Below are 27,567 nucleotides of genomic sequence, written 5' to 3'. Positions count from 1 at the left end.
TCCCCACAGCATGATGCTGCCACCACCATGCTTTACCGTCGGGATGGTGCCAGGTTTCCTCCAGACATGACACTTGGCATTCAGGCCAAAGAGTTCAACCTTGGTTTCATCAGACCAGAGAATCTTGTTTCTCATGGTCTGAGAGTCCTTTAGATGCCTTTTGGCAAACTCCAAGCAGGCTGTCATGTGCCTTTTACTGAGGAGTGGCTTCTGTCGGCCACTCTACCATAAAGGCCTGATTGGTTGAGTGCTGCAGAGATAGTTGGCCTTCTGGAAGGTTCTCAAATCAAATCAAATTTTATTTGTCACATGCGCCGAACAGGTGTAGACCTTACTGTGAAATGCTTACTTACAAGCCCTTAACCAAAAAATAAGAGTTAAGAAAAATATTTACTTAATAAACTGAAGTAAAAAATAAAAGAGCAACAATAAAATCACAATAATGAGGCTATATACAGAGGGTACCGGTACCGAGACAATGTGCGGGGGTACAGGTTAGTTGAGGTAATATGTACATGTAGGTAGGGGTAAAGTGACTATGCATAGATAATAAACAGCGAGTAACAACAGTGCAAAAAAATGCAAATAGTCCAGGTAGCTGTTTCATTAGCTGTTATGCAGTCTTATGGCTTGGGGGTAGAAGCTGTAAAGATGCCTTTTGGACCTAGACTTGGCACTCTAGTACCGCTTGCCGTGCGGTAGCAGAGAGAACAGTCAATGACTAGGGTGGCTGTGGTCTTTGAGAGTTTTTAGGGCCTTCCTCTGACACCGCCTGGTATAGAGGTCCTGAATGGCAGGAAGCTTGGCCCCAGTGATGTACTGGGCCGTACGCACTACCCTCTGTAGTGCCTTGCGGTCAGAGGCCGAGCAGTTGCCATACCAGGCAGTGATGCAACCAGTCAGGATGCTCTCGATGGTGCAGCTGTAGAACTTTTTGAGGATCTGAGGACCCATGCCAAATCTTTTCAGTCTCCTGAGGGGGAATAGGCTTTGTCGTGCCCTCTTCACAACTGTCTTAGTTTGTTGGTGATGTGATCTGGAGTCATGCAGTCATGGGTAAACAGGGAGTACAGGATGGGACTGAGCACGCACCCCTGAGGGGCCCACGTGTTGAGGATCAGTGTGGCAGATGTGTTGTTACCTACCCTTACCACCTGGGGGCGGCCAGTCAGGAAGTCCAGGATCCAGTTGCAGAGGGAGGTGTTTAGTCCCAGGGTCCTTAGCTTAGTGATGTTTTTTTACCTTTACTTAACTAGGCAAGTCAGTTAAGAACAAATTCTTATTTACAATGATGGCCTACACCGGCCAAACCCGGACAACGCTGGGTCAATTGTGCGCCGCCCTATGGGACTCCCAATCACGGCCGGTTGTGATACAGCCTGGAATCGAACCAGGGGGTCTGTAGTGACGCCTCAAGCACTGAGATGCAGTGCCTTAGACCACTGCGCCACTCGGGAGCCCTTGAGGGCACAGTGGTGTTGATCGCTGAGCTGTAGTCAATGAATAGCATTCTCACGTACAGTTGAAGTCGGAAGTTTACATACACTTAGGTTGGAGTCATTAAAACTTTTTCAACCACTCCACAAATTTCTTGTTAACAAACTATAGTTTTGGCAAGTCGGTTAGGACATTTACTTTGTGCATGACAAGTCATTTTTCCAACAATTGTTTACAGACAGATTATTTCACTTATTATTCACTGTATCACAATTCCAGTGGGTCAGAAGTTTACATACACTAAGTTGACTGTGCCTTTAAACAGCTAGGAAAATTCCAGAAAATGATGTCATGGCTTTAGAAGCTTCTGATAGGCTAATTTACATATATTAGGCAGCAGGTAGCTTTGTGGTTAAAAGCGTAGTGCCAGTAACCGAAAGGTTGCTGGTTCTAATCCCCGAGCCGACTAGGTGAAAAGTCTGTCGATGTGCCCTTGAGCAAGGCACTTAACCCTAATTACTCCTGTATGTCGCTCTGGATAAGAGCGTCTGCTAAATGACTAAAATGTCAAATGTAATTGGAGGTGTACATGTGGATGTATGTCAAGGCCTACCTTCAAACTCAGTGCCTCTTTGCTTGACATCATGGGAAAATGAAAATAAAATCAGCCAATATCTCAGAAAAAAAATAGTAGACCTCCACAAGTCTGGTTCATCCTTGGGAGCAATTTCCAAATGCCTGAAGGTACCACGTTCATCTGTACAAACAATAGTACGCAAGTATAAACACCATGGGACCCCGCAGCCATCATACTCAGGAAGGAGACACGTTCTGTCTCCTAGAGATGAACGTACTTTGGTGCGAAAAGTGCAAATCAATCCCAGAACAACAGCAAAGGAATTTGTGAAGATGCTGGAGGAAACAGGTACAAAAGTATCTATATCCACAGTAAAACAAGTCCTATATCGACATAACCTGAAAGGCCGCTCAGCAAGGAAGAAGCCACTGCTCCAAAACCGCCATAAAAAAGCCAGACTATGGTTTGCAACTGCAAACAAAGATCAAACTTTTTGGAGAAATGTCCTCTGGTCTGATGAAACAAAAATAGAACTGTTTGGCCATAATGACCATCATTATATGTTTGGAGGAAAAAGGAGGAGCTTGCAAGCTGAAGAACACCATACCAACCGTGAAGCACGGGGGTGGCAGCATCATGCTGTGGGGGTGCTTTGCTGCAGGAGGGACTGGTGCACTTCACAAAATAGATGGCATCATGAGGAAGGAAAATTATGTGGATATATTGAAGCAACAACTCAAGACATCAGTCAGGAAGTTAAAGCTTGGTCGCAAATGGGTCTTCCAAATGGACAATGACCCCCCAAGCATACTTCCAAACATGCAAAATGGCTTAAGGACAACAAGGTCAAGGTATTGGAGTGGCCATCACAAAGCCCTGACCTCAATCCTATAGAAAATGTGAAGGCAGACCTGAAAAAGTGTGTGCGAGCAAGGAGGCCTACAAACCTGACTCAGTTACACCAGCTCTGTCAGGAGGAATGGGCCAAAATTCACCCAACTTATTGTGGGACGCTTGTGGAAGGCTACCCGAAACGTTTGACCCAAGTAAAAAAATGTAAAGGCAATGCTACCAAATACTAATTGTATGTAAACTTCTGACCCACTGGGAATGTGATGAAATAAATAAAAGCTGAAATAAATCACTCTACTATTATTCTGATATTTCACATTCTTAAAATAAAGTGGTGATCCTAACTGATCTAAAACAGGTAATTTTTACTAGGATTAAATGTCAGGAATTGTGAAAAACTGAGTTTAAATGTATTTGGCTAAGGTGTATGTAAACTTCCGACTTCAACTGTAGGTGTTCCTTTTGTCCAGGTGGGAAAGGGCAGTGTTGAGTGCAATAAAGATTGCATAATCTGAGGATCTGTAGGGGTGGTATGCAAATTGGAGTGGGTCTAGGGTTTCTGGGATAATGGTGTTGATGTGAGCCATGACCAGCCTTTCAAAGCACTTCATAGCTACAGACGTGAGTGCTACGGGTCAGTAGTCATTTAGCCAGGTTACCTTGGTGTTCTTGGGCACAGGGACTATGGTGGTCTGCTTGAAACATGTAGGTATTACAGCCTCGGAGTACATGTCCTGGTAATCCGTCTGGACCTGCTGCCTTGTGAATGTTGACCTGTTTAAAATGTCTCACTCACATCGGCTACGGCGAGCGTGATCACACAGTCGTCCGGAACAGCTGGTGCTCTCATGCATGTTTCAGTGTTGCTTGCCTCGAAGCGCGCATAGAAGTCGTTTAGCTCGTCTGGTAGGCTTGTGTCACTGGGCAGCTCGCGGCTGGGCTTCCCTTTGTAGTACGTAAAAATGTGCAAGCCCTGCCAAGTAGGATTCTATCTTAGTGCTGTATTTCCGCTTTGCCTGTTTGATGGTTCGTCTGAGGGCATAGCAGGATTTCTTATAAGCGTCCGGGTTAGAGTCCCACTCCTTGAAAGCGGCAGCTCTATCCTTTAGCTCAGTGCGGATGTTGCCTGTAATCCATGGCTTCTGGTTGGGGTATGTACGTACAGTCATTGTGGGGACAACATCATCGATGCACTTATTGATGAAGCCGGTGACTGATGTGGTATACTCCTCAATGCCATCGGATGAGACCCGGAATATATTCCAGTCTGTGCTAGCAAAACAGTCCTGAAGCATAGCATCTGCGTCATCTGACCACTTCTGTATTGAGTGAGTCACTGGTACTTCCTGCTTTAGTTTTTGCTTGTAAGCAGGAATCAGGGGGATAGAATTTTGGTCAGATTTGCCAAATGGAGGGCGTGGGAGAGCTTTGTACGCGTCTCCGTGTGTGGAGTAAAGGTGGTCTAGAGTTCCTCTGGTTGCACATGTAACATTGTGGTAGAAATTAGGTAAAATGGATTTACATTTCCCTGTATTAAAGTCCCCGGCCACTAAGAGCGCCGCCCCTGGATGAGGATTTTCTTGTTTGGTTATGGCTTTATACAGCTCGTTGAGTGCGGACTTCATGCCAGCATCGGTTTATGGTGGTAAATAGACAGCTACGAAAAATATGAAAAATAGTATGGTCTATAGTTTATCATGAGATACTCTACCTCAGGTGAGCATAACCTTGAGACTTCCTTAATATTTGATTTCGTACACCAGCTGTTATTGACAAATAGACCCTTTGTCTTACCGGAGGCAACTGATCTGTCTTGCCGATGCACGGAAAAACCAGCCAACTGTATATTATCCATGTCGTCGTTCAGCCACGACTTGGTGAAACATAAGATATTACAGTTTTTAAATGTCCCGTTGGTAGGATAGTCTTGAACGGAGCTCATCCAGTTTATTATCCAATGATTGCACGTTGGCCAATAGGATGGATGGTAGAGGCAGGTTACCTACTCGCCAACGAATTCTAACAAGGGACCCGGACCTGCGTCCCCTGTATCGGCATCTTCATGCGAATGACAGGGATTTGGGCCTGGTCTGGCATCTGGAGTAAATCCTTCACGTCCGACTCGTTAAAGAAAAAATCTTTGTCCAGTTCGAGGTGAGTAATCGCTGTTCTGATATCCAAAAGCTATTTTCAGTCATAAGAGACGGTGGCAGAAACATTATGTACAAATTAAGTTACAAACAACGCGAAAAAACACACAAAATATCACAATTGGTTAGAAGCCCGTAAAACGGCAGCCATCTCCAGCGCCATTATATATCTCCCATCTCCACGGAGGAACTCTGGAGCTCTGTCAGAGTGACCAACGGGTTTTGGTCACCTCCTTGACCAAGGCCCTTCTCCCCCGATTGCTCAGTTTGGCCGGGCAGCCAGCTCTAGGAAGAGTCTTGGTGGTTCCAAACTTCTTCCATTTAAGAATAATATGGAGGCCACTGTGTTCTTGGGGACCTTCAATGCTGCAGAAATTTTTTGGTACCCTTCCCCAGATCTGTGCCTCGACACAATCCTGTCTTGGAGCTCTACGGACAATTCCTTTGACCTCATGGCTTGGTTTTTGCTCTGACATGCACGCTCAACTGTGGGACAGGTGTGCGCCTTTCCAAATCATGTCCAATGAATTACATTTACCACATGTGGACTCCAATCAAGTTGTAGAAACATCTCAAGGATGATCAATGGAAACAGGATGCACCGGAGCTCAATTTCGAGTCTCATAGCAAAGGGTTCGAGTCTCATTGCAAAATACTTATGTACATAAGGTAATTCTGTTTTTATTTGTAATAAATTTGCAAACATTTCTAAAAACCTGTTTTCGCTTTGTCATTATGGGGTATCGTGTGTAGATTGATGAGGGGAAAAAATAATGTAATCAATTTTAGAATAAGGCTGTAATGTAACAAAATGTGGAAAAAGGGAAGGGGTCTGAATACTTTCCGAATGCCCTGTATTGATGGGTGCACTTCCTGCTTTTACTTCCTGCTTTGCTCCTATGCGTACACTCGCAATGGCCGCCAGTCCACCCATTATACCATAATTGACTTGAATGGGGATGCCCATTCTATTTCTATGGCAGCACATGCAGTCAAGAGCGGAGGAAAATGTGCACCAAACCATTTTTGCTATTCGAACAGTCACAGACCTCAATAAGGTGCAATTTGAGACCCAGTCAGTGTTATGAGTGATCTCTGACCTGCAGCAGGCTCTCCTGACTCCTCTCCAGCTGGTCCAGGTGCTGGTCATGCCGCAGCTTCACCCCCTGCAGCTCCTGGGCCTCCATCTGTAACATCTCCAGAACGTGCTTCAGCTCTGCACACACACACATGCGCAAGCACAAACACATACAATGACACACACAGTCATCAAACTGCACAACTCTATAAGGTTACTACTATATAGTAATACATAGGCATTGAAGTGCAGAGTAACCTCACGGTTCATGATCTTATGCCATGTCTACACTTTCTGATTCTAGAGCTGCACTAGCTTTCCTGCTGTACTCACACTTCCTGCTCAACGGCAGGTCTTGCACTAATAATAATGTAATCATTTGGACATAGTTTTACTCTACTATACTGTTCACAGTTATTGGGATGTCTGTACCTTGCTATCATGAGACTTTTGGGCGTAGCCTGAGTGCCAGTCTGTTTGTGCCATCATGCCAACTCCTTGTCACTTATTGTCATGCCAAACATGTTTGGCTTGACAATGAGCAATGGAGTTCGCCAGAGCACAAACAGCTCTGGGACCAGGCTATTTAGGGTCTGGGCCTTGAGCAAAACCCTCTGACCGTGTCAATCTAACAGCAATGTAGAACTAGGTGAGTTAGGTGTGTGTGACTCACGCTAGGGCTGGTTACCTGCTTTGTGCTTGTTGATCTGTGAGCGGACACTCTGAATTATCTCCTCCTCCCGATCTCCCTGCTGTTTGAGTGCAGCCACGCTGGCCCTCCTCTCAGTCAGCTGGGCTTCCAGCTCACCCTTCTGGACATAGAGCAGCTCTACATCCCCCTGCAGTGCCTACATACACACACACAGTTACATACGCCGTCATTTCAACACGTCACACACACGCTTAGCTGCTTTGCTAACACTAGTTGTGTGCTTGCTCACTGCTCACCTTGATGCGTCGGTGCAGCTCATGGGTCTCCTCCTCTCCCTGTCGCAGCGCCTCCTCCAGACTCAGCCGCTGCTGCTCCTTCCTTTCTTGCAGCGCCCACTCCTCCTCACGCCACTGACCTAGCCTCCTGTCCAGGACAGATAGCTCCTCCTGCTGCGAGGCCCCCTGGGATGTGTTCAACAAGGTGGATATTTTACGAACGTTAGCCGATGCTAGCTAACCTATTCCATTAAAATGTATATTGGTCGTGAACGTTTGCTAACGTTAGCAGAAACACAGTTTTTAGAGAACAAGAGCCAGCACATCATAGCCTGGTCCCAGATCCGTTTGTGCTGTCTTGCTGCCAACTACTAATTGGTCATTGGCACATTATTGATACAAACAGGTCTGTGACTATCGACCAGGCTATGAACATCAGTGCATTTAAATGAGGCTAACGTGGTTACCGGCGAGTTCCCCTAGTGTTACGATCCATTGTTACAGTTTATTGTTCTCTACCTTCCCCTTTATTCATGCTTTGTTTTGTTCCTCTTTTTAATCTTGTAAAGTGTGTTGTAGTCTCACGTAGCCATACCTTTTTCATCAAAAATTATCATCACACCTCCTTTGGAAAACCCGAAAAGTTTGAATGGATCTGCTGGCTTCCAGCGGTTACATTTGTATTACTTGTTACATTTCAAGAACCCTCCATCACATGCCAGTTGAAGGAGTGCGGTGTGTTAAGCTGCATCCAAGAAAGGCATTTGATTAGTTTGACGTGTTGCGAGGCATCACTGATTTACACCGGTTCTCCACCCCATTTTAGCTAATTTCGGCCATAGACTTCACCAGGCTTCCCGATTAGAGTTCTCGTTGAGGCTAAGTGTGTTGTGACCCCTTTAAATACATTTTGACTTGACATTGTGACAAAGAAAGTAAGAATGTCATTGCAATACCTGAATGTTGAGTCGCTCTAGCTCGCTCCTGCGTTGGGCGAGGGTGCTCTCAGACTGTTTGCAGGTGTCCAGCAGTGTGGACGCCTTGCTCTGGGTCTCCAGAAGCTGGCTCCGGAGGTCCTCCAATCGCTCACTGGCTCGCTTCACCTTCTTGTTGACCTCTTGGAACTCCAGGTCGCGCGCAGCCACCACCTGCTCCACCCTCTGCAGAGTGTCTCCCTGCTCCTCCTTGCGTTTCCTCAGCTCCTGGAGCTCCTCCTGCAGATCCCTGAGATGTTGTTTGGCTTCCACCAGCAAGGAGGCGCTGTCCCGAGCACGGAGTTCCATCTCCTCCAGATTCCGCTCTGTGTCAACGAGCCGCTTCCGGGCCTCAGTGTGCTGCTGGAGAGTCTCTTTGTTCTACACAGGGTCACATGAAACAGTCTGTTACAACACCAGTGTCACATGAAACAGTCTGTGACAACACTGCTGGCTCATGATACAAGAGATGGCACTACAGACAAATATCACCATTCACCAACAACAAAGTCTTCAAATGTAAGATGGTCAGTAATTCACCTATAATATTTTAAACCAGAAGGACAGACTATCAAGCTGCTGATAACCGACTACTGCACCCCCTCCCCCCCTTAAATGAAGGGGGCTATTTATGACCACCCGTAAATGTACCCCTCGCTCCATTCTGCCACTCAAGAGGTAATAAGAATATGGCAGTGTATATTCGACTGGCAGAAAATCAATGGCGGTGGACGGCGGTATGCTAACCTTAATGCTAACATTCATTTATTTATTTCAACCCTTATGTCTAAGCGTACGTTTTCTTCTGCCGGTCGAATATACACTTCCTAATAACATTGTATATGTGACCTTGGTCCTTGTTTCCTTCAGACTGCTCTGAGCCTCCAGCAGCAGTCGGTCTGCCTCCCTGAGTTCAGCCCTGCGGCGGAGCAGGGTCTTCTCCAAACACTCTACCTCATCCAGCAGAGCCCCGTGGTGCCGCAGGGACTCCTCCACAACCTCTGAGCCCCCTCGGCCCTCCAGCACCTCCCTGAGGACGCCACACACGTTGGTCTTTTAGTCTCCAAAAAAACATGATGTACTGGACTGCAGGGTGGGGTTCAATTCAAATTGAAGTCAGTCAATTCAAGAAGTAAAGTACAATTCTAATCCAATAATTGAAAAAAAGGGCATCTCTTTTCAATGACTTCTCAATAAGCTGAAAAGGAGAAGCTGATTATGTCAAAGGTTTTTTCCATTTTGACTTCAATTCAAATTGACCTCAACCCTGCTGGAACTGCGAGAGCTGAGGGTTACCGTACCTGCGGCGGCGGTGAAGTTGGCTTAAGGCTCTCCGGAGCTCTCTGAGCTCCAGTCTGAGCTGTGTGCGCTGCTCCTGGAGACGGAGCACATCCCTCTCCACATGGGCCTGCCTCTCCTCCTCCCCTGGGCCCTGGCTGCCACGCTGCTGTTCCTCCACCAGCTGCTCCAGCCTGGCCAGCTCCCTCTCCTGACAGATGAACGAACGCACACACACACACACACACACACACACACACACACACACACACACACACACACACACACACACACACACACACACACACACACACACACACACACACACACACACACACACACACACACACACACACACACACACACACACACACACACACACACACACACACACACACACACACACACACACACACACACACACTTTTAGGGCATACATGCTGACCACACCGCCCATGTCGCGTGTGCGAGCGTTGCAAAATAAATGTACACATACATGTTATTCAATCATTGCACCCACTGCTCGCGAGCGTCTGCGTAGCCAGGTGCTAAAATAGAACTTGGTTCCATTTGTGACGCTTGACGCACTGCAAGTCCTGTCTCTCCCATCTCCTCATTGGTTTTTAGGAGCATATACCCACGTGGGTGATTGAAAGATGAACTGAGGTCCACACTCCAGTCCAGTTGGTGGTGGTAATGCACCTTAAAGTTGGTTGCCAACCACCATATAAATCCAAAGAAGAAGAAGAAACCTGAAGGAGGGGAGATTAATTGTCGGAGTAGAGGACCTTGTGCATTTTAGGTAAAATAACAACCCAATGTTTATAACCCTGGACAAATTAGCTAGCTAAATTGCCATAAATATTTAATGCTTTTCGACCTGTCCCCAAATTAATATAGTTGGTTCAGAGTTCATTTTGATATTTCAATCAATATTTTGTCCTGATCGTGTCTGGTGTGGGTGGACAAAAGCAACATGTGCGGCACGCGAGCGGTGTGTTCAGCATGTTAGAGAGATCCGGGGTCAGGAGAGCACAGTGTTGTGGAGCACTCAGATAGAGATACTATGCATAGAACAGACATGCCTCTCTGACATGTGGCTAGAGTAAGGAATGGCGTCTCGGTGACGTTCAGCACGTTGTAACCTTCTGAACGCCACCCAGGTTGGAGCCAGTGCAAAGAGGTATCTGTTAGTCTGGAAGGCATCATTTTAGTTAATGCATTTTCAATATATTTTTAGTGGTCATATCATAGATTAGCCCGGTGTTTTCCAATCTTGGTCCTGGGGACCCAAAAGGGGGTGCAACTTTTAGATTTTGATTAATTCAAATCATCAAAGGCTTGATGATGAGCTGGTTAGTTGAATCAAGTGTGTTAGTGCTTGGTCAAAAAGCAGAACCCTTTGGGCCCCCACGACCAGGATTGGGAAACACTGGATTAGCCCATTAAAACCATTCGGAATCATCATCATCTCATCCAGGTCACCCACCATCTCCTGGTGCCCCGGCATGTTGCAGTGGAGCACCCCGGTGGGGAGGCTGACTCCGAGCCAGGGCCCAGAGAGGCTGCTGGGGCTGGGGCCATAGACCAGGTGGGCCCCCTGTGGAGGAGGCCCGTAGATGACCGTCCCGGGACTGACCGCCAGGCTGGCCGCAGGGGGGGCATAGATCACAGAGCCAGGGGGCAGGGGCGAACCGTCAGGCAGCATGGTGTAGATGGCCGAGCCAGGGGGATGGCTGAAGTGATCCCCAGTCCCCGTCCCAGAGGAGCTGCAGTCTGCCACGTCGCTCTCACCACCACTGTCCCTCGCCTCACCTGAGGGGTCAAGCACACGCACAGAAATTCCACACACGTACAGATACACACCGATATACACAGATGCGTGCGTGCACACACACGTTGCTGTGTTGACTCTCACTGTTTGCTGTATCGTAGTGTAACTACAGAGGTCTCAGAGGAAAATCGCAATGTGCCTGTACATACCTCTTCCTCTGTAAGTGTGTGAGGATGTGTGCGCCGGAGGGGAGTAGACCCAATATCCCCCACCAGGCTGGGGGCCTCTATCCCTACGGACCCCCCTGCGCCTGCTGCTGCGGTGCCCCTTGTCAGGCGAGGAAGGATACTGCAACCCTAGACCTGAATCCTGAGTGCCCTGAGAACCTAAACTGGGAGCCTGACGGAACAAGGAGAAACAGACAATAAAACTATAGTACATTAGTCCTGTACAAAATCAGCCTTAAGCCTAATTTATACCAAATGCAATATAAGAACTAGAAATAGCTACGCAAAAATGCGATCCTGAGTAGTTGTGCAGGAAAAATACGCAGAGGTGTACAGCTCCGCAGTTATAAACTCGACGCAAGTAAACAGGATCGCCATTTTACATTCTTGCTTTGCATATATATGGTATAACTTAGGCTTTACACACACTACACAGTTTGTTGCAGCCTAAATCTCTCACCACAGACGTTAACATTCAGTACCAGTCAAAAGTTTGGACACACATACTCATTCCAGGGTTTTTCTTTATTTTTACTATTTTCTACATTGTAGAATAATAGTGAAGTCATCAAAACTATGAAATAACACATATGGAATCATGTTGTAACCAAAAAAGTTTTAAACAAATCAAAATATATTTTATATTTGACATTCTTCAAATAGCCACCCATTGCCTTGATGACAGCTTTGCACACTCTTGGCATTCTCTCAACCAGCTTCATGATGTAGTCACCTGGAATGCATTTCAATTAACAGGTGTGCCTTCTTAAAAGTTAATTTGTGGAATTTCTTTCCTTCTTAATGCGTTTGAGCCAATCAGTCATGTTGTGACAGGACGTTTCTTTTTTTGCTGAGTTTATATACAGTACCAGTCAAAGGTTTGGACACACCTACTCATTCAAGGGTTTTTCTTAATTTTTTAATTCGTAAAAATCCAAATAACTTCACAGATCTTCATTGTAAAGGGTTAAACACTGTTTCCCATGCTTGTTCAATGAACCATAAACAATGAATGAACATGCACCTGTGCAACGGTCGTTAAGACACTAACAGCTTACAGACGGTAGGCAATTTCTACTGATTCTGAAAAACACCAAAAGAATAATGCCCAGGGTCCCTGCTCATCTGCGTGAACGTGCCTTAGGCATGCCGCAAGGAGGCATGAGGACTGTAGATGTGGCCAGGGCAATAAATTGCAATGTCCGTACTGTGAGACGCTTAAGACAGGGAGACAGGACGGAAAGCTGATCGTCCTCGCAGTGGCAGACCACGTGTAACAACACCTGCACAGGATCGGTACATCCGAACATCACACCTGCGGAACAGGTACAGGATGGCAACAACAACATTGAGAGCATCCTGTCGGGCTGTATCACCACCTGGTACGGCAACTGCACCGCCCGCAACCGCAGGGCTCTCCAGAGGGTGGTGCGGTCTGCCGAACGCATTATCGGGGGCAAACTACCTGCCCTCCAAGACACATACAGCCGATGTCACAGGAAGGACAAAAAGATCATCAAGGACATCAACCACCCGAGCCACTGCCTGTTCACCCCGCTATCATCCAGAAGGCGAGGTCAGTGCAGGTGCATCAAAGCTGGTACCGAGAGAATGAAAAACAGCTTCTATCTCAAGGCCATCAGACTGTTAAATAGCAATCACTAGCACATTAGAGGCTGCTGCTGCCTATTGAAATCACTGGCCACTTTATTAAAGTGACTAGTGTTCAATTTCTTAATGTTTACAGTCACTTTAATAATGTTTACATATCTTGCACTACTCATCTCCATATGTATATACTGCATTCTATTCTATAATATTCTACTGTATCTTAGTCCATGCCGCTCTGTCATTGTTTGTCCATATATGTATATTTTCTTAAATTCCATTCCTTACTAGTTTTGTGTGTATTAGGTATACAGTCGTGGTCAAAAGATTTGAGAATGACAAGTATTGGTCTTCACAAAGTTTGCTGCTTCAGTGTTTTTAGATATTTTTGTCAGATGTTACTATGGTATACTGAAGTATAATTACAAGCATTCCATAAGTGTCAAAGGCTTTTACTGACAATTACCTTAAGTTTATGCAAAGTGTCAATATTTGCAGTGTTGACCCTTCTTTTTCAAGACCTCTGCAATCTGCCCTGGTATGCTGTCAATTAACTTCTGGGCCACATCCTGACTGATGGCAGCCCATTCTTGCATAATCACTGCTTGGAGTTTGTCAGAATTTGTGGGTTTTTGTTTGTCCACCCGCCTCTTGAGGATTGACCACAAGTTCTCAATGGGATTAAGGTCTGGGGAGTTTCCTGGCCATGGACGCAAAATGTCGATGTTTTGTTCCCCGAGCCACTTAGTTATCACTTTTGCCTTATGGCAAGGTGCTCCATCATGCTGGAAAAGGCATTGTTCGTCACCAAACTGTTCTTGGATGGTTGGGAGAAGTTGCTCTCTGAGGATGTTTTGGTACCATTCTTTATTCATGGCTGTGTTCTTAGGCAAAATTGTGAGTGAGCCCACTCCCTTGGCTGAGAAGCAACCCCACACATGAATGGTCTCAGGATGCTTTACTGTTGGCATGACACAGGACTGATGGTAGCGCTCACCTTGTCTTCTCCAGACAAGCTTTTTTCCAGATGTCCCAAACAATCGGAAAGGGGATTCATCAGAGAAATTAACTTTACCCCTGTCCTCAGCAGTCCAATCCCTGTACCTTTTGCAGAATATCAGTCTGTCGCTGATGTTTTTCCTGGAGAGAAGTGGCTTCCTCGCTTCCCTTCTTGACACCAGGCTATCCTCCAAAAGTCTTCGCCTCACTGTGCGTGCAGATGCACTCACACCTGCCTGCTGCCATTCCTGAGCAAGCTCTGCACTGGTGGTGCCCCGATCCCGCAGCTGAATCAACTTTAGGAGACGGTCCTGTGGCTTGCTGGACTTTCTTGGGCGCCCTGAAGCCTTCTTCACAACAATTGAACCTCTCTCCTTGAAGTTCTTGATGATCCGATAAATGGTTGATTGTGAAGCCCTTTTTGTGCAAAGCAATGATGACGGCACGTGTTTCCTTGCAGGTAACCATGGTTAACAGAGGAAGAACAATGATTTCAAGCACCACCCTCCTTTTAAAACTTCCACTGTTATTCTAACTCAATCAGCATGACAGAGTGATCTCCAGCCTTGTCCTCGTCAACACTCACCTGTGTTAACGAGAGAATCACTGACATGATGTCAGCTGGTCCTTTTGTGACAGGGCTGAAATGCAGTGGAAATGTTTTTGGGGGATTAAGTTCATTTTCATGGCAAAGAGGGACTTTGCAATTCATTGCAATCCATCTGATCACTCTTCATAACATTCTGGAGTATATGCAAATTGCCATCATAAAAACTGAGGCAGCAGACTTTGTGAAAATTAATATTTGTGTCATTCTCCAAACTTTTGACCATGACTGTATGTTGTGAAATTGTTAGATATTACTGCATTGTCAGAGCTAGAAGCATAAGCATTTCGCTACACCCGCTTTAACATCTGCTAAACACGTGTATGTGACAAATAAAATTTTATTTGATTTGAGGAACACACAATCCCTCCTTCAGTGCTCAGAGTGTCCGCAATAGGCTGAGAGAGGCTGGACTGAGGGCTTGTAGGCCTGTTGTAAGGCAGGTCCTCACCAGACATCACCGGCAACAACGTCGCCTATGGGCACAAACCCACCGTCGCTGGACCAGACAGGACTGGCAAAAAGTGCTCTTCACTGACGAGTCACGTTTTTGTCTCACCAGGGGTGATGGTCGGATTCGCGTTTATCGTCGAAGGAATGAGCATTACACCGAGGCCTGTACTCTGGAGCGGGATCGATTTGGAGGTGGAGGGTCTGTCATGGTCTGAGGCGGTGTGTCACAGCATCATCGGACTGAGCTTGTGGTCATTGCAGGCAATCTCAACGCTGTATTTTACAGGGAAGACATCCTCCTCCCTCATGTGGTACACTTCCTGCAGGCTCATCCTGACATGACCCTCCAGCATGACAATACCACCAGCAATACTGCTCGTTCTGTGCGTAATTTCCTGCAAGACAGGAATGTCAGTGTTCTGCCATGGCCAGCGAACAGCCCGGATCTCAATCCCATTGAGCATGTCTGGGACCTGTTGAATCGGCGGGAGAGGGCTCGGGTCATTCCCCCTAGAAATGTCTGGGAACTTGCAGGTGCCTTGGTGGAAGAGAGGGGTAACATCTCACAGCAAGAACTGGTAAATCTGGTGCAGTCCATGAGGAGGAGATGCACTGCAGCACTTAATGCAGCTGGTGGCCACACCAGATACTGACTGTTACTTTTGATTTTGACCCCCCCTTTGTTCAGGGACACATTATTCAATTTCTGTTAGTCACATGTCTGTGGAACATGTTCAGTTTATGTCTCAGTTGTTGAATCTTGTTATGTTCATAGAAATATTTACACATGTTAAGTTTGCTAAAAATAAACGCAGTTGACAGTGAGAGGACGTTTCTGTTTTTTGCTGAGATATACGTTTTTTTTTTTGATGTATTATTATTATAATTTTTTTTACACACACTATATACTAAAGTATGTGGACACCCCTTCAAATTAGTGGATTTGGCTATTTCAGCCACACCCGTTGCTGAAAGGTGTATAAAATCTAGCACAGAGCCATGCAATCTCCATAGACAAACATTGGCAGTAGAATGGCCTTACTGAATAGCTCAGTGACTTTCAACGTGGCACAGTCATAGGATGCCACCTTTCCAACAAGTCAGTTCGTCAAATTTCTGCCCTGTTAGAGCTGCCCCGGTCAACTGTAAGTGCTGTTTTGTGAAGTGGAAATGTCAAGGAGCAACAACGGCTCAGCCGCAAAGTGGTAGGCCACACAAGCTCACAGAACGGGACCGCCAAGTGCTGAAGCGCATAGCGCTTAAAAATCTTCTGTCCTCGGTTGCAACACTCAATACCGAGTTCCAAACTGCCTCTGGAAGCAACGTCAGCACAAGAAATGTACGTCGGGAGCTTCATGAAATTTTCCATGGCCGAGCAGCCGCACACAAGCCTAAGATCACCATGCGCAATGCGAAGCGTCGGCTGTAGTGTTGTAAAGCTCGCCGCCATTGGACTCTGGAGCACTGGAAACACGTTCTCTGGAGTGATGAATCACGCTTCACCATCTGGCAGTCCGACGGACGAATGTGGGTTTGATGGATGAAAGGAGAACGCTACCTGCTCGAATGCATAGTGCCAACTGTAAAGTTTGGTGGAGGAGGAATAATGGTATGTGTCTGTTTTTCATGGTTTGGGCTAGGCCCCTTAGTTCTAGCGAAGGGAAATCTTAACGCTGCAGCATAAAATGACATTCTAGACGATTCTAATAATTTTTTATAATTCTATTTTAAAAAATTGCAGACGCTCTTATCCAGAGCGACTTACAGTTAGTGAATGTCTTTTTTGTTTTCATACTGGCCCCCCGTGGGAAACGAACCCACATCCCTGCCGGCCAAACCCTCCTCTACCTTGGACGACGCTGGACCAATTGTGCGCCGCCCATGGGTCTCCCGGTCGCGGCCGGCTGCGACAGAGCCTGGACTCGAACCAGGATCTCTAGTGGCACAGCTAGCACTGCGATGCAGTGCCTTAGACCACTGCGCCACTTGGGATTCTGTGCTTCAAACTTTGTGGCAACAGTTTGAGGGAGGCCCTTGCCTGTTTCATATTGACAATGCCCCCGTGTACAAAGCGAAGTCCATACAGAAATGGTTTGTCGAGATCGGTGTGGAAGAACTTAACTGGCCTGCACAGAGCCCTGACCCTCAAACCCATCGAACACCTTTGGGATGATACGAGCCAGGCCTAATCGCCCAACATCAGTGCCTGACCTCACTAATGCTCTTTTGGCTGAATGGAAGCAAGTCCACATACTTATGGTCATGTAGTGTATTTAACCCCTTTTTTTGGGTAGGCAAAAAACTACCTACATACTTCCATTAGTAAAATAAATAAATAAACGGTACTGGTTACCTTCAGTCAAGTCCCGTGACACTTATGGGGGGTCGTATGGCAAAACAGAGAACACCATTAGTTTATAGTCCAAACGGTTCGGACACTACCAAACAGAAGTTGGCAAATAGACAGTACCAATTTAAGACAAGTCCCCTGACACTTGTGGGGGTCGTAGAGCAAAACGGAGACCATCACCATGTTCGTGAGAGACTCCCCTTTCATAATAGTTTGTAGGCCAAACTGTTTGGACCCTACAGACGTTTACATGAGAAGACTGATTTTTCTGGATGTCTCATGGTCTGACAAACACCGCTCTAGCTCTGCCACCTTTCACCGCAGATGCGGAAGTGTGACATCGGCCAATGCGGTGGATTGAGAAAAAAAAACATATCTCTTGCTTAAACTGACAGATTTTGATGGGGATTCTTTTATGTTACTTAGATTGACACACCAGTACATAAATCGACTCTAGGGGGTTAAAGACGTGCAACCATAGATACTATATACCAAATTTGGTACCGAACGGTCCAGCGGTTCAGGAGAAGACGACGTTTAAAGTAGTCAATATCATAAACAAATGTCCAAAATACATCAAAAGCATATTGCCTGATCTGGTTGATTTTGAGTTCTGTTATTTGCCAAGTGTGGTAAGGAGTACAGAAGTAGCTCACCCTAGGGCCATGTGTCCAATATGTCCTGATGGCGGCACAGTGGGTTCACAGCTTGAACCCCGGCATTGCTGCTTCCAGCTTAATGGTAACACTTTACTTGACATCCAGCGTCACCCTGCATCCCACTGCTGGCTTGCCTCTGAAGCTAAGCAGGATTGGTCCTGGTCGGTCCCTGGATGGGAGACCAGATGCTGCTGGAAGTGGTGTTGGAGGGCCAGTAGGAGGCACTCTTTCCTCTGATAAAAAAAAAAACCAAATTCCCCAGGGCAGTGATTGGGAACATTGCCCTGTGCAGGGTGTGGCCTTTCGGATGGGACGTTAAACAGGTATCCTGACTCTCTGTGGTCACTAAAGATCCCATGGCACTTATCGCAAGAGTAGGGGTGTTAACCCCGGTGTCCTGGCCAAATTCCAAATCTGGCCCTCATTCAATCTTGGCCACCTAATCATCCCCAGCTTCCAATTGGCTCATTCATTCCCCCCTCCTCTCCCCTGTAACTATTCCCCAGGTCGTTGCTGTAAATGAGAATGTGTTCTCACTCAACTCACACGGTCATAATATGCCATAACAGCTGACATAACATGTTATAACACTGTCATGATAGATATTTAGACCTGTTGTGACACATATTGCATTATTTCATGGCTGGTTATGACACATACATGAGTGTCAAAACCCACAAAACAAGGCAAAACATTCGATCACACCATAGCCTGTGTCAACAGTATGTTTATGTTACATATTTTTGAAATACACCATATTAAATGATATTGTAATTGCGCTCACATTGATGTCAGACATGCATCTACCCCAATGCTCTGCTGATGATGACTGGGATGAAAGCAGGAGCAGATTTCAGGAGCAGGACAAGACACACACTTGTTGACTGATGACTGATATAAAGGGCATGTAGGTGATAGGATCATATAAGCCAGATAGGCCTAATTGGAGAGAGTTAGTCGGCTGAACAGTTGTCTTGTAGCCCTTTTTGTTTAAGTCAGTCTTAACACCATACAAAACCCCAATTCACCTATTAGGCCTAGCCTAATTTTATTTTTGTATTTTATTTAGTAAATATTTTCTTAACTCTATTTCTAGAACTGCATTGTTGGTTAAGGGCTTGTAAGTAAGCATTTCACGGTAAGGTCTACACGTTGTATTCGGCGCATGTGACAAATTAAATGTGTCCAAGTAAAGTGACACAGGATGGCCATAATGCTTTATGACAGTGGCATAAAGTGTATTTTCTACAAGTTATTTAAAATATGATGAAAACAAACGTGACTGTAAATAATTCATTACAACAACAACAAAGGATTTAAGAAACTTCTTGGCAGGGAAAAAACTAATTTGAATAAATATAGGCGTTGATACTTATGTTATTTTGATGTTTCGGTGCATCACTATATCTTTTGTCGAATCAGGATGTCATGAAGGTGGTTTCCTTCCCCAGAAGGAAACTGAATTCGCTAGCTCAATTTGGTTCTGGGTTCTTCTGAGATTGCAGCCAGGTAGCAGTCATAAACACACTCCGACAATCCCATTAAGCATAACCATCAACTACTAAAACAGTCACAGGGTGGTAGGTAGGTGGTGGTGGTGGTGGTGGTTCCTTACATTTGTGGATGATGGGACGTAGTACCAGTGACCCCTGGTCCTGTGAGGGTCTCTGAGGCTGGATAAGACCTGGTTCTGCTGGACCAGGTTTTCCCTGAGAGCCCCCACCTCCCCCATAAGCTCCTCCAGGTGCCCGCTGTTCTCTGTGGAGTCAAAGTCACATCCTGGATGTCAACAAAACAACAACAAAGTGGATTATAGTGCAATAAAGTACATTACATGATTTTTTTTTTATGCAGGCATCGAAGCTTCAGAAAGACATACAAGGCTAGGCATAATAGGTTAATTGGGGTGTTTTTATGGTGTTAAGACTGACTTAAAACAAAAAGGGCTAAAAGACAACTGTTCAGCCGACTAACTCTCTCTAGCCAGGGCAAGCTGCTCCCGCAGTCGCTTAGTCTGGGCCTCTTGTCTGGTCAAGGCCAATTTCAGTCGATCCAGCTCCTGCTGTTGGATGCTGTTGTCTGAAATACCCCCCAGGCTATTTCGGTCCATCAAATGCATCTAATGGAAAGAACACTTCAAATCTTACTCAGGTGAGCACAAACATTGTGAAATAAGAGTACATCTCTACTCATGTACAACATGTCACTGGGTCTGTTCCAAATGGCACCCTATTCTCTACATAGTGCACTACTTTTGACTAGAGCCCTATGGGCCCTGGTCAAAAGTAGTGTACTATATAGGGAATAGGGTGCCATTTGGGACACTGCCATTGTTTCTGCATGAGTTCTGGTCCTAGCTTTTTTTAATACCCTGTCCTTCAGTAGATTTTGCAGCAGCTGGATCTCAGCCTCGGCTTTGGTCAGGTTCTGAGTGATCTCGGCTGCTAGAACCCTAGACCCCTCCAGCTCCTCCGCATCCTGCATTAACACAGTCACAAATAGATTGACTCGATCTTAATTAGTCTTTCCTCGACTCCTCTCATCCTAACTCCTCGCCTCCTTCTCAACCGTATTGAAAGAGTAGGTCCGAGAGGAGGATTTTGAGAAGGAGGAAAGAAGAGAACGAAAGGGAGAAATTGAGGACAAAAATAGCTATTCTCTTTAGTCTAACAGTCTCTCTACACACAGACGGCACCGCAAAAGTATATGACGATGAAAGGTTGAGAGCGAGTTATTTAGTCTAGGGCGATTTATTTAGTCCTATAGGGCTCTGGTTAAAAGTAGTGCACTATCTAGGGAATAGAGTGCCATTTGGGATGCAACCTATAGGTGTTTCTGTTTATGAAGAGACGCCCACCTCAGCCCTCTCCTGGTTGATTTGCTCCACGGTGGTGTGTAAGGAGCTGAGCTGCTCTTTGGTGGCACTCAATTGCTGGGCGGCCATCTTGTCTGCCGTTGTGAAGGAGCTTCTTAGCTCCCGCAGCTCCATGTCCAGAGACCGCAGCTGCTGCTGAGTGCGACACTCGCCCACTTCCATCTGGGGGAGACAAGACCCTACAGTCAGTGAGCGAGTGAGTCAGTCAATTTCTCTCTCCATCCATCTGTCCGTCTATCCGTCCGTCTATATCCATTCATTCAGCAATAACTCATTTATAATTATGATGTGATACATTCCCACAATGGTTTCTAAACAGTAGCTCTAGTGGTACATGGTGTTTTCCCTGTGTGTTATACTTATCAGCCTCGTAGATCCTTTGACCAGTGAAAGTATTGACCTGTTTGTCTTGTTCCTCCAGCTCAGCGAGCAAAAGCCCTCGCTTGTCCTCAGCCTCCTGGAGCCGCTGGCCTGTCAGTTTTTGGAGCTCTCGTGCCTCCTGCAGTTCCTCCCGGAGCCAGAGTATTTCCTCCTCACCGAGTCTCTTTGCTGCCTGCTGGTGGGTGGGACATGCCATGAACAACAGGGAACAAGTCAAACAACAGCAGTGACAAATCAATCAGAGATGCTTCCCTCCTCCCAGGGAGCGAAGTTTTCCCTTGGTACAGATCTTGGATCAGCTTCCTCTCCCCCAATGCGAAACTGACCCAACTTCACGCTACCAGTGGCCTATGGAGGTGGTGGAAAGAGGAGAGACTCACCGTGGCCTGTGCTGCAGCCTGGCAGGCTGCCTTGTGTTGCTCTCGGAGGGAGGCCAGCTCCTGACTGAGTTGAGCCTGGCCCTGCTGGGCTTGGTCCCGGTCTGTTTGGGCTGCCGACACCACTCCCAGCACCTCCCGCTGCAGCCGCTCCAGGTTGCGGCCCACCACGCCCCCTTCTCTGCTCGCCCTGCTAACATGAGAGAGAGTAGTACTGCAGGTGATGATGAGTCCAACACCTTGCCACTCTCTAACTCTATAAACCATGTGTTTGTCCCAATCATAGAGTTGAGCCCATACCCTATCTTTACCATTATAACTTATTTGACAGCATGGTGCAGCGCCACTGAGGGCTATCTCCCTTACTTAGGATTTGTGGCAAGTCCTTTACCCAACTATATGGTCCCAATCTCACTGGAGGTGAACAGTGGGAGACTCCCTCACCTGATGTGGCCAGGCTGCCCTGAGGTGATGGTCCTGATCATCTCCTCAAGACACCTCTGCACCTCCTGCGGGCATAGCAATGTTCCCCGGGCCTGTTGTAGAGCACTCTGCAGAGCACCCACACGCTCCTCCAGGCTGGCCTTGTCCTCCTGTAGAGCAGTGAGCTGTTCCAGGAGCTCCTCCCTCTGCTGCTCCCTCTCTGCAGTCAGCTGCAGTTGGGCCTGGGCATTGTCCTTGGACTGCCTTTCCTTGTCCAGAGCCGCCTGCAGGGCAGCGTGCTCCAACTGGCTAAGCCTGCGCAGTCGTCCCAGCTCCTCTTTTAGCTGGCCCGCCTCAGTGTGGCGCTCCTGCAGCTGGCTCTCCAGTTCCGCCTCGTAGGCGCTGATCTGACCCTGCGCCCGCCGCAGCTCAGCGTTCTCCCTCCTCAGCGCATCCAGCTCCTGCTGCTGCTGTGCTTTGTCTGTATCGTTGGCAGTGGCGATTATCTCCAGCAAGCGGCGCTGCTCCTGGCTCTCATCCAGGCAGCGCTGTAGGGCCTCCATCTCCCTCTGCAGGTGGTGGCAGTCTGCCTGGGCACGCCGGGCCTGCTCCTTCATCCCGCTCAGGTACTCCTGCAGGCCAGAGATGATACCCTCCAGGTCCCTCTTAAGAGCCTCGTTGGCTGCTATCTGACCTGTGGTGGGGGGGGTAGTGCCATTGGTTGATTATCCATTGTGGTATATTAAGGACAATGGTGGGGAGTCTAAATAGCAATTATTCCAGGTATTTAGAAGACAAGGATCACAGCAAGGCCTGGCAGGTTTAATGTGAGTTTGGAAGAGCTCTGAATAATAATGGGGGGTTAGAGTTCTGAAACAAGGAAGCTATTGTGTCTTCAACTCAAGGTATCTCTATTAGTGGGTTAGTGGGACTTTTGTTGGGGGGGTGCTGTCTGGGATATATGCAGATGTGTTAAAGCTGCAGCTTTGCACATGATGCCACATTATCTTAGACATTATCATAGAAACAAATAGGGTGAACGGCGTAATTATATAATGTACGTACAACTGCTATGAACATACCCTACTAAGGACCAATTTAGTAGATCTTCTGCATTTTTGACACCAAGATCAACTGTACTAGTTGTTCAGGCTCTGATCTTGTCCCATCTTAATAGTGTCAAAGAAAGACCTAGCAAAGCTCCAGCTGGCTCAAAACAAAGCAGCACACCTTGCCCTTAACTGCACACACAGACCTAACATCAACAACATGCATGATAGTCTTTCATGGTTGAGGAGAAAAATGACTACTTCTCTTCTAGTCTTTTTAAGAAACATTTGTGTGTTGAAAATGTCTAACCACTTGTATAATCTAGTTGCATACATTTTTTGTTGTTGTTTTGGCTCTGTACTCCTGCACTTTGGATTTGAAATGATAAAATGACTGCGGGGACCAAAAGTATTGGGACAAATTCACATATGTTTATTAAAGTAGTCCAAAGTTTAATATTTGGTCCAATATTCCTTGCATGCAATGATTACATCAAGCTTGAGACAATACACATTTGTATTGTTTCATTTTGGAGCCACGTTTATTGTAAATAAGAATATAATATGTTTCTAAGCACTTCTACATTAATGTGCATGCTACCATGATTACGGATAGTCCTGAATGAATCGTGAATACTGATGAGTGAGAAAGTTACAGACGCACAAGACATTGTAATGGTAAGAGGTTAGCATAACAGGGGAGGTTAGCATTTTTTGGAGGGGTTTGATATTTATGCCTCTAACTTTCTCACTCATCATTATTCACGATTCATTCAGGACTATCCGTAATCATAGTAGCATCCACATTAATGTAGAAGTGTTTAGAAACATATTATATTCTTCATTCTATTATTTTAGAAACATATTCTATTCTTATTTACAATACAACTAAAGAAGAAAAAAAACAGCAAATGCATCCAACAAGTTTGTAGAGTCACAATCTTGATGTTCAGTAATCATTGCGTGCTAGGAATATGGGACCAAATACTAAACTTTTGACAACTTTAATACACATTAGAGAATTTGGCCCAATACTTTTGGTCCTCTAAAAAGGGAGGGACTACGTACAAAAACAAGTTTAGCTTTAAAAAAACATATTGTATCACAGTGCTTCTCCGCTTTCTAAAGATCTAATTTAACTGCACTGTATCTAAGAATATGTATATATGAATAGTGTGTAAATAGTATTTTTGTTGTCTATTGGGGTCTTTCCAATCTATAACTTTTGTTCTTGTCTTTAACTGTTCTGTACTTTGTCATGTATTTGTACGTTTTATGTGGACCCCAGGAAGAGTATATGCAGTAGCTAATGGGGATCCTAATAAACGAAAAACTTTAAACCCAACCAGAAGCAGCTCTCTTTAGTAGGAAAACGTTTTGCAAAGGAAAGCGTTTCTAACTGAACATGTTCAGGTAAGCCCCTCCCCGTATCAATTGGTTTTCTTCCGTTTTGTGCCTAATGAACAGGACTCAGGATACATCATCAAGTTCTAGTCCCTCTCACCGTCGGTCAGCTGCTGCTCCAGGTCCTTGATCTCCTCGGTCTCCTTGGCGATACGGGAGAGCATGCCGTCCAGCCGGCCCTCCAGCTCCCGGTGCTTCCTGCTCATCATGTCCAGCAGCTGGCTCTTCCTGGACACCTGAGCCTTCACATGGGCCTGGAGAGGGGAGGATGGACAGGGGCCAGAGACAATAGGTCAATATACACTCCTATTACTGTCAATGATGTCAATAGAAGATGACAATTCTACTTAAATGGGAAGTTAGCATTCACCCCTATGCTCCTATTACTGAAGGTACAGCCATACTTCAGCATGACAACTTCAAATTGAATCAATACATTTTGTAATGAAAATATGAATGCATGTGTGTTTGTAATAATGTGTTACTCAATGTTTCATTTGTAAATTGGGTGACCTGGAGGGCTCTGAGGCACCGGAACCCATAAAGCATTTCATGCATTATCATCGCTTTTGCGTACTGGCATAGAGCAGTAGGTGCTTGCAGAAGTTGCACACACGAGGGAAAAAGTGGGTAGCCTAGGGTACAGATTTTTTTGTGCTTTTTATAAACGCATTTCTACATCATTTTAGATGACTGAAAACTTTAGCAGAATTTGTTTTAATACCTCACAAATGATTGAAATGACAGCCTACTTTGACACCGACAAACTGAGAATCTGCGATCAATAAAAACGACCTTGTCGTCAATCCATCAATAGCCTAGGCGTGTGGGGATGTATATTGTACAATATGAGGAGGAAATTATAGTCCTAAAAAAAGCTTTCCAGTTTCACTGACTCACCCAATGATGCGCAGCTCACTCACCGGCGATGCCTGATGCCCTTGTGTCAAAAGCGTCTCTCTTGTTTAACTTTATAAAACAATGCCGTTCGCTCAATAGGCCTATTTGGAACTTGATAACATATTTGGTAGACTACAGGCAGATTAGTTCTCACTGTTCAGCAGGAGCCATTTGCTTTTAGAATCTGTGTTTTCCCGCGATTGTATTTGAAATATTGCTAAAGGCCTGTTTTGGCTGCATGCTGTTCACTGACATATTTGCAGCGCGTTCCCGACTGTAGACCAGTAGCGGTGCATAGGATAAATCAACAGGGAAGCAAAGCAAGGGAAAAAAAGCCATATTACAACCTGTTTTGTGATAATTACGTTGTTTGCTCTATAACCTGTTGGTTCATACAGTGCCTTCGGAAAGAATTCAGACACCTTGACATTTTAAAAAATTTAAAAATAGTATTTTTTTAGGGGGTAGATCAGCTTTAATATTGCAGATAGATTGTAACTTCCATCAATGTAATTGTCTGCATCCCTTCCAATCTCCCATATGTTTTTTTTCTCGCAAATACAGTGCCTTGCAAAAGTATTCACCCACTTGCCGTTTTTCCAATTTTGTTGCATTACAACCTGTAATTTAAATGGATTTTTATTTGGATTTCATGTAATGGAAATACACAAAATAGTCCAAATTGGTGAAGTGAAATGAAAAAAATAACATGTTTCAAAAAAAGTCTAAAAAATAAATAACAGAAAAGTGGTGCGTGCATATGTATTCACCCCCTTTGCTATGAAGCCCCTAAATAAGATCTGGTGCAACCAATTACCTTCAGAAGTCACATAATTAGTTAAATAAAGTCCACCTGTGTGCAATCTAAGTGTCACATGATCTCAGTATATAAACACACAGCTGTTCTGAAAGGCCCCAGAGTCTGCAACACCACTAAGCAAGGGGCATCACCAAGCAAGCGGCACCACGAAGACCAAGGAGCTCTCCAAACAGGTCAGGGACAAAGTTGTGGAGAAGTACAGATCAGATTTGGGTTTTAAAAAATTATCTGAAACTTTGAACAACCCACGGAGCACCATTAAATCCATTATAAAAAAATTGAAATAATATTTGCACGACAACAAACCTGCCAAGAGAGGGCCGCCCACCAAAACTCACGGACCAGGCAAGGAGGGCATTAAACAGAGGCAACAAAGAGACCAAAGATAACCCTGAAGGAGCTGCAAAGCTCCACAGCGGAGATTGGAGTATCTGTCCATTGGACCACTTTAAGCCGTACACTCCACAGAGCTGTGCTTTATGGAAGAGTGGGCAGAAAAAAGCCATTGCTTAAAGAAAAGAATAAGCAAACACGTTTGGTTTTCGCCAAAAGGCATGTGGGAGACTCCCCAAATATATGGAAGGAGGTACTCTGGTCAGATGAGACGAAAATTGAGCTTTTTGGCCATCAAAGAAAAACACTATGTCTGGCGCAAACCCAACACCTCACATCACCCCGAGATCACCATCCCCACAGTGAAGCATGGTGGTGGCAGCATCATGCTGTGGGGATGTTTTTAATCGGCAGGGACTGGGAAACTGGTCAGAATTGAAGGAATGATGGATGGCGCTAAATACAGGGAAATTCTTGAGGGAAACCTGTTTCAGTTTTCCAGAGATTTGAGACTGGTACGGAGGTTCACCTTCCAGCAGGCTAATGACCCTAAGCATACTGCTAAAGCAACACTCTAGTGGTTTAACAGGAAACATTTAAATGTCTTGAAATGGCCTAGTCAAAGCCCAGACCTCAATCCAATTGAGAATCTGTGGTATGACTTAAAGATTGCTGTACACCAGCGGAACCAATCCAACTTGAAGGAGCTGGAGCAGTTTTGCCTTGAAGAATGGGCATAAATCCCAGTGGCTAGATGTGCCAAGCTTATAGAGACATACCCCAAGAAACTTGCAGCTGTAATTGCTGCAAAAGGTGACTCTAGTAGTATTGACTTTGGGGGGGGTGAATAGTTATGCACGCTCAAGTAGTTATTTTGTCTTATTTCTTGTTTGTTTCACACAAAAAAAAAATTTGCATCTTCAAAGTGGTAGGCATGTTGGGTAAATCAAATGATACAAACTCCCCAAAAATCAATTTTAATTCCAGGTTGTAAGGCAACAAAATAGGAAAAATGCCAAGGGGGGGTGAATACACGTCAACTATGACAGACAAAT

General features: G+C 45.6%; 1 protein-coding gene across 6 annotated transcripts in view; it reads right to left on the bottom strand.

Annotated features, from left to right (window-relative positions):
- The window catches only part of cntrl (centriolin), a 79,261-nt gene that overhangs the window by 11,899 nt on the left and 39,795 nt on the right, over window positions 1-27,567 (bottom strand). For 3 of the 6 annotated variants that reach the window (XM_045225819.1, XM_045225813.1, XM_045225818.1), the window contains 16 exons: window positions 24,560-24,713; window positions 22,028-22,700; window positions 21,587-21,776; window positions 21,226-21,381; window positions 20,808-20,987; window positions 20,321-20,428; window positions 19,925-20,069; window positions 19,566-19,729; window positions 11,257-11,446; window positions 10,763-11,088; window positions 9,297-9,484; window positions 8,845-9,025; window positions 7,978-8,376; window positions 7,043-7,207; window positions 6,783-6,942; window positions 6,117-6,232 (listed from right to left, as the gene is read on the bottom strand). In XM_045225819.1, coding sequence (XP_045081754.1) covers window positions 6,117-6,232; window positions 6,783-6,942; window positions 7,043-7,207; window positions 7,978-8,376; window positions 8,845-9,025; window positions 9,297-9,484; window positions 10,763-11,088; window positions 11,257-11,446; window positions 19,566-19,729; window positions 19,925-20,069; window positions 20,321-20,428; window positions 20,808-20,987; window positions 21,226-21,381; window positions 21,587-21,776; window positions 22,028-22,700; window positions 24,560-24,713 — 3,495 coding nt within the window. The remainder of the gene's footprint in view (window positions 1-6,116; window positions 6,233-6,782; window positions 6,943-7,042; window positions 7,208-7,977; window positions 8,377-8,844; window positions 9,026-9,296; window positions 9,485-10,762; window positions 11,089-11,256; window positions 11,447-19,565; window positions 19,730-19,924; window positions 20,070-20,320; window positions 20,429-20,807; window positions 20,988-21,225; window positions 21,382-21,586; window positions 21,777-22,027; window positions 22,701-24,559; window positions 24,714-27,567) is intronic. The other 3 variants (XM_045225816.1, XM_045225817.1, XM_045225815.1) reach the window with 3 other exon arrangements.

Source organism: Coregonus clupeaformis, chromosome 16 (assembly GCF_020615455.1).
Source record: "Coregonus clupeaformis isolate EN_2021a chromosome 16, ASM2061545v1, whole genome shotgun sequence".
NCBI classification, from domain to species: Eukaryota; Metazoa; Chordata; class Actinopteri; order Salmoniformes; family Salmonidae; genus Coregonus; species Coregonus clupeaformis.
The sequence above is the reverse complement of the archived record's forward strand: the minus strand, read 5'-3'. Positions and strand labels throughout refer to the sequence as shown.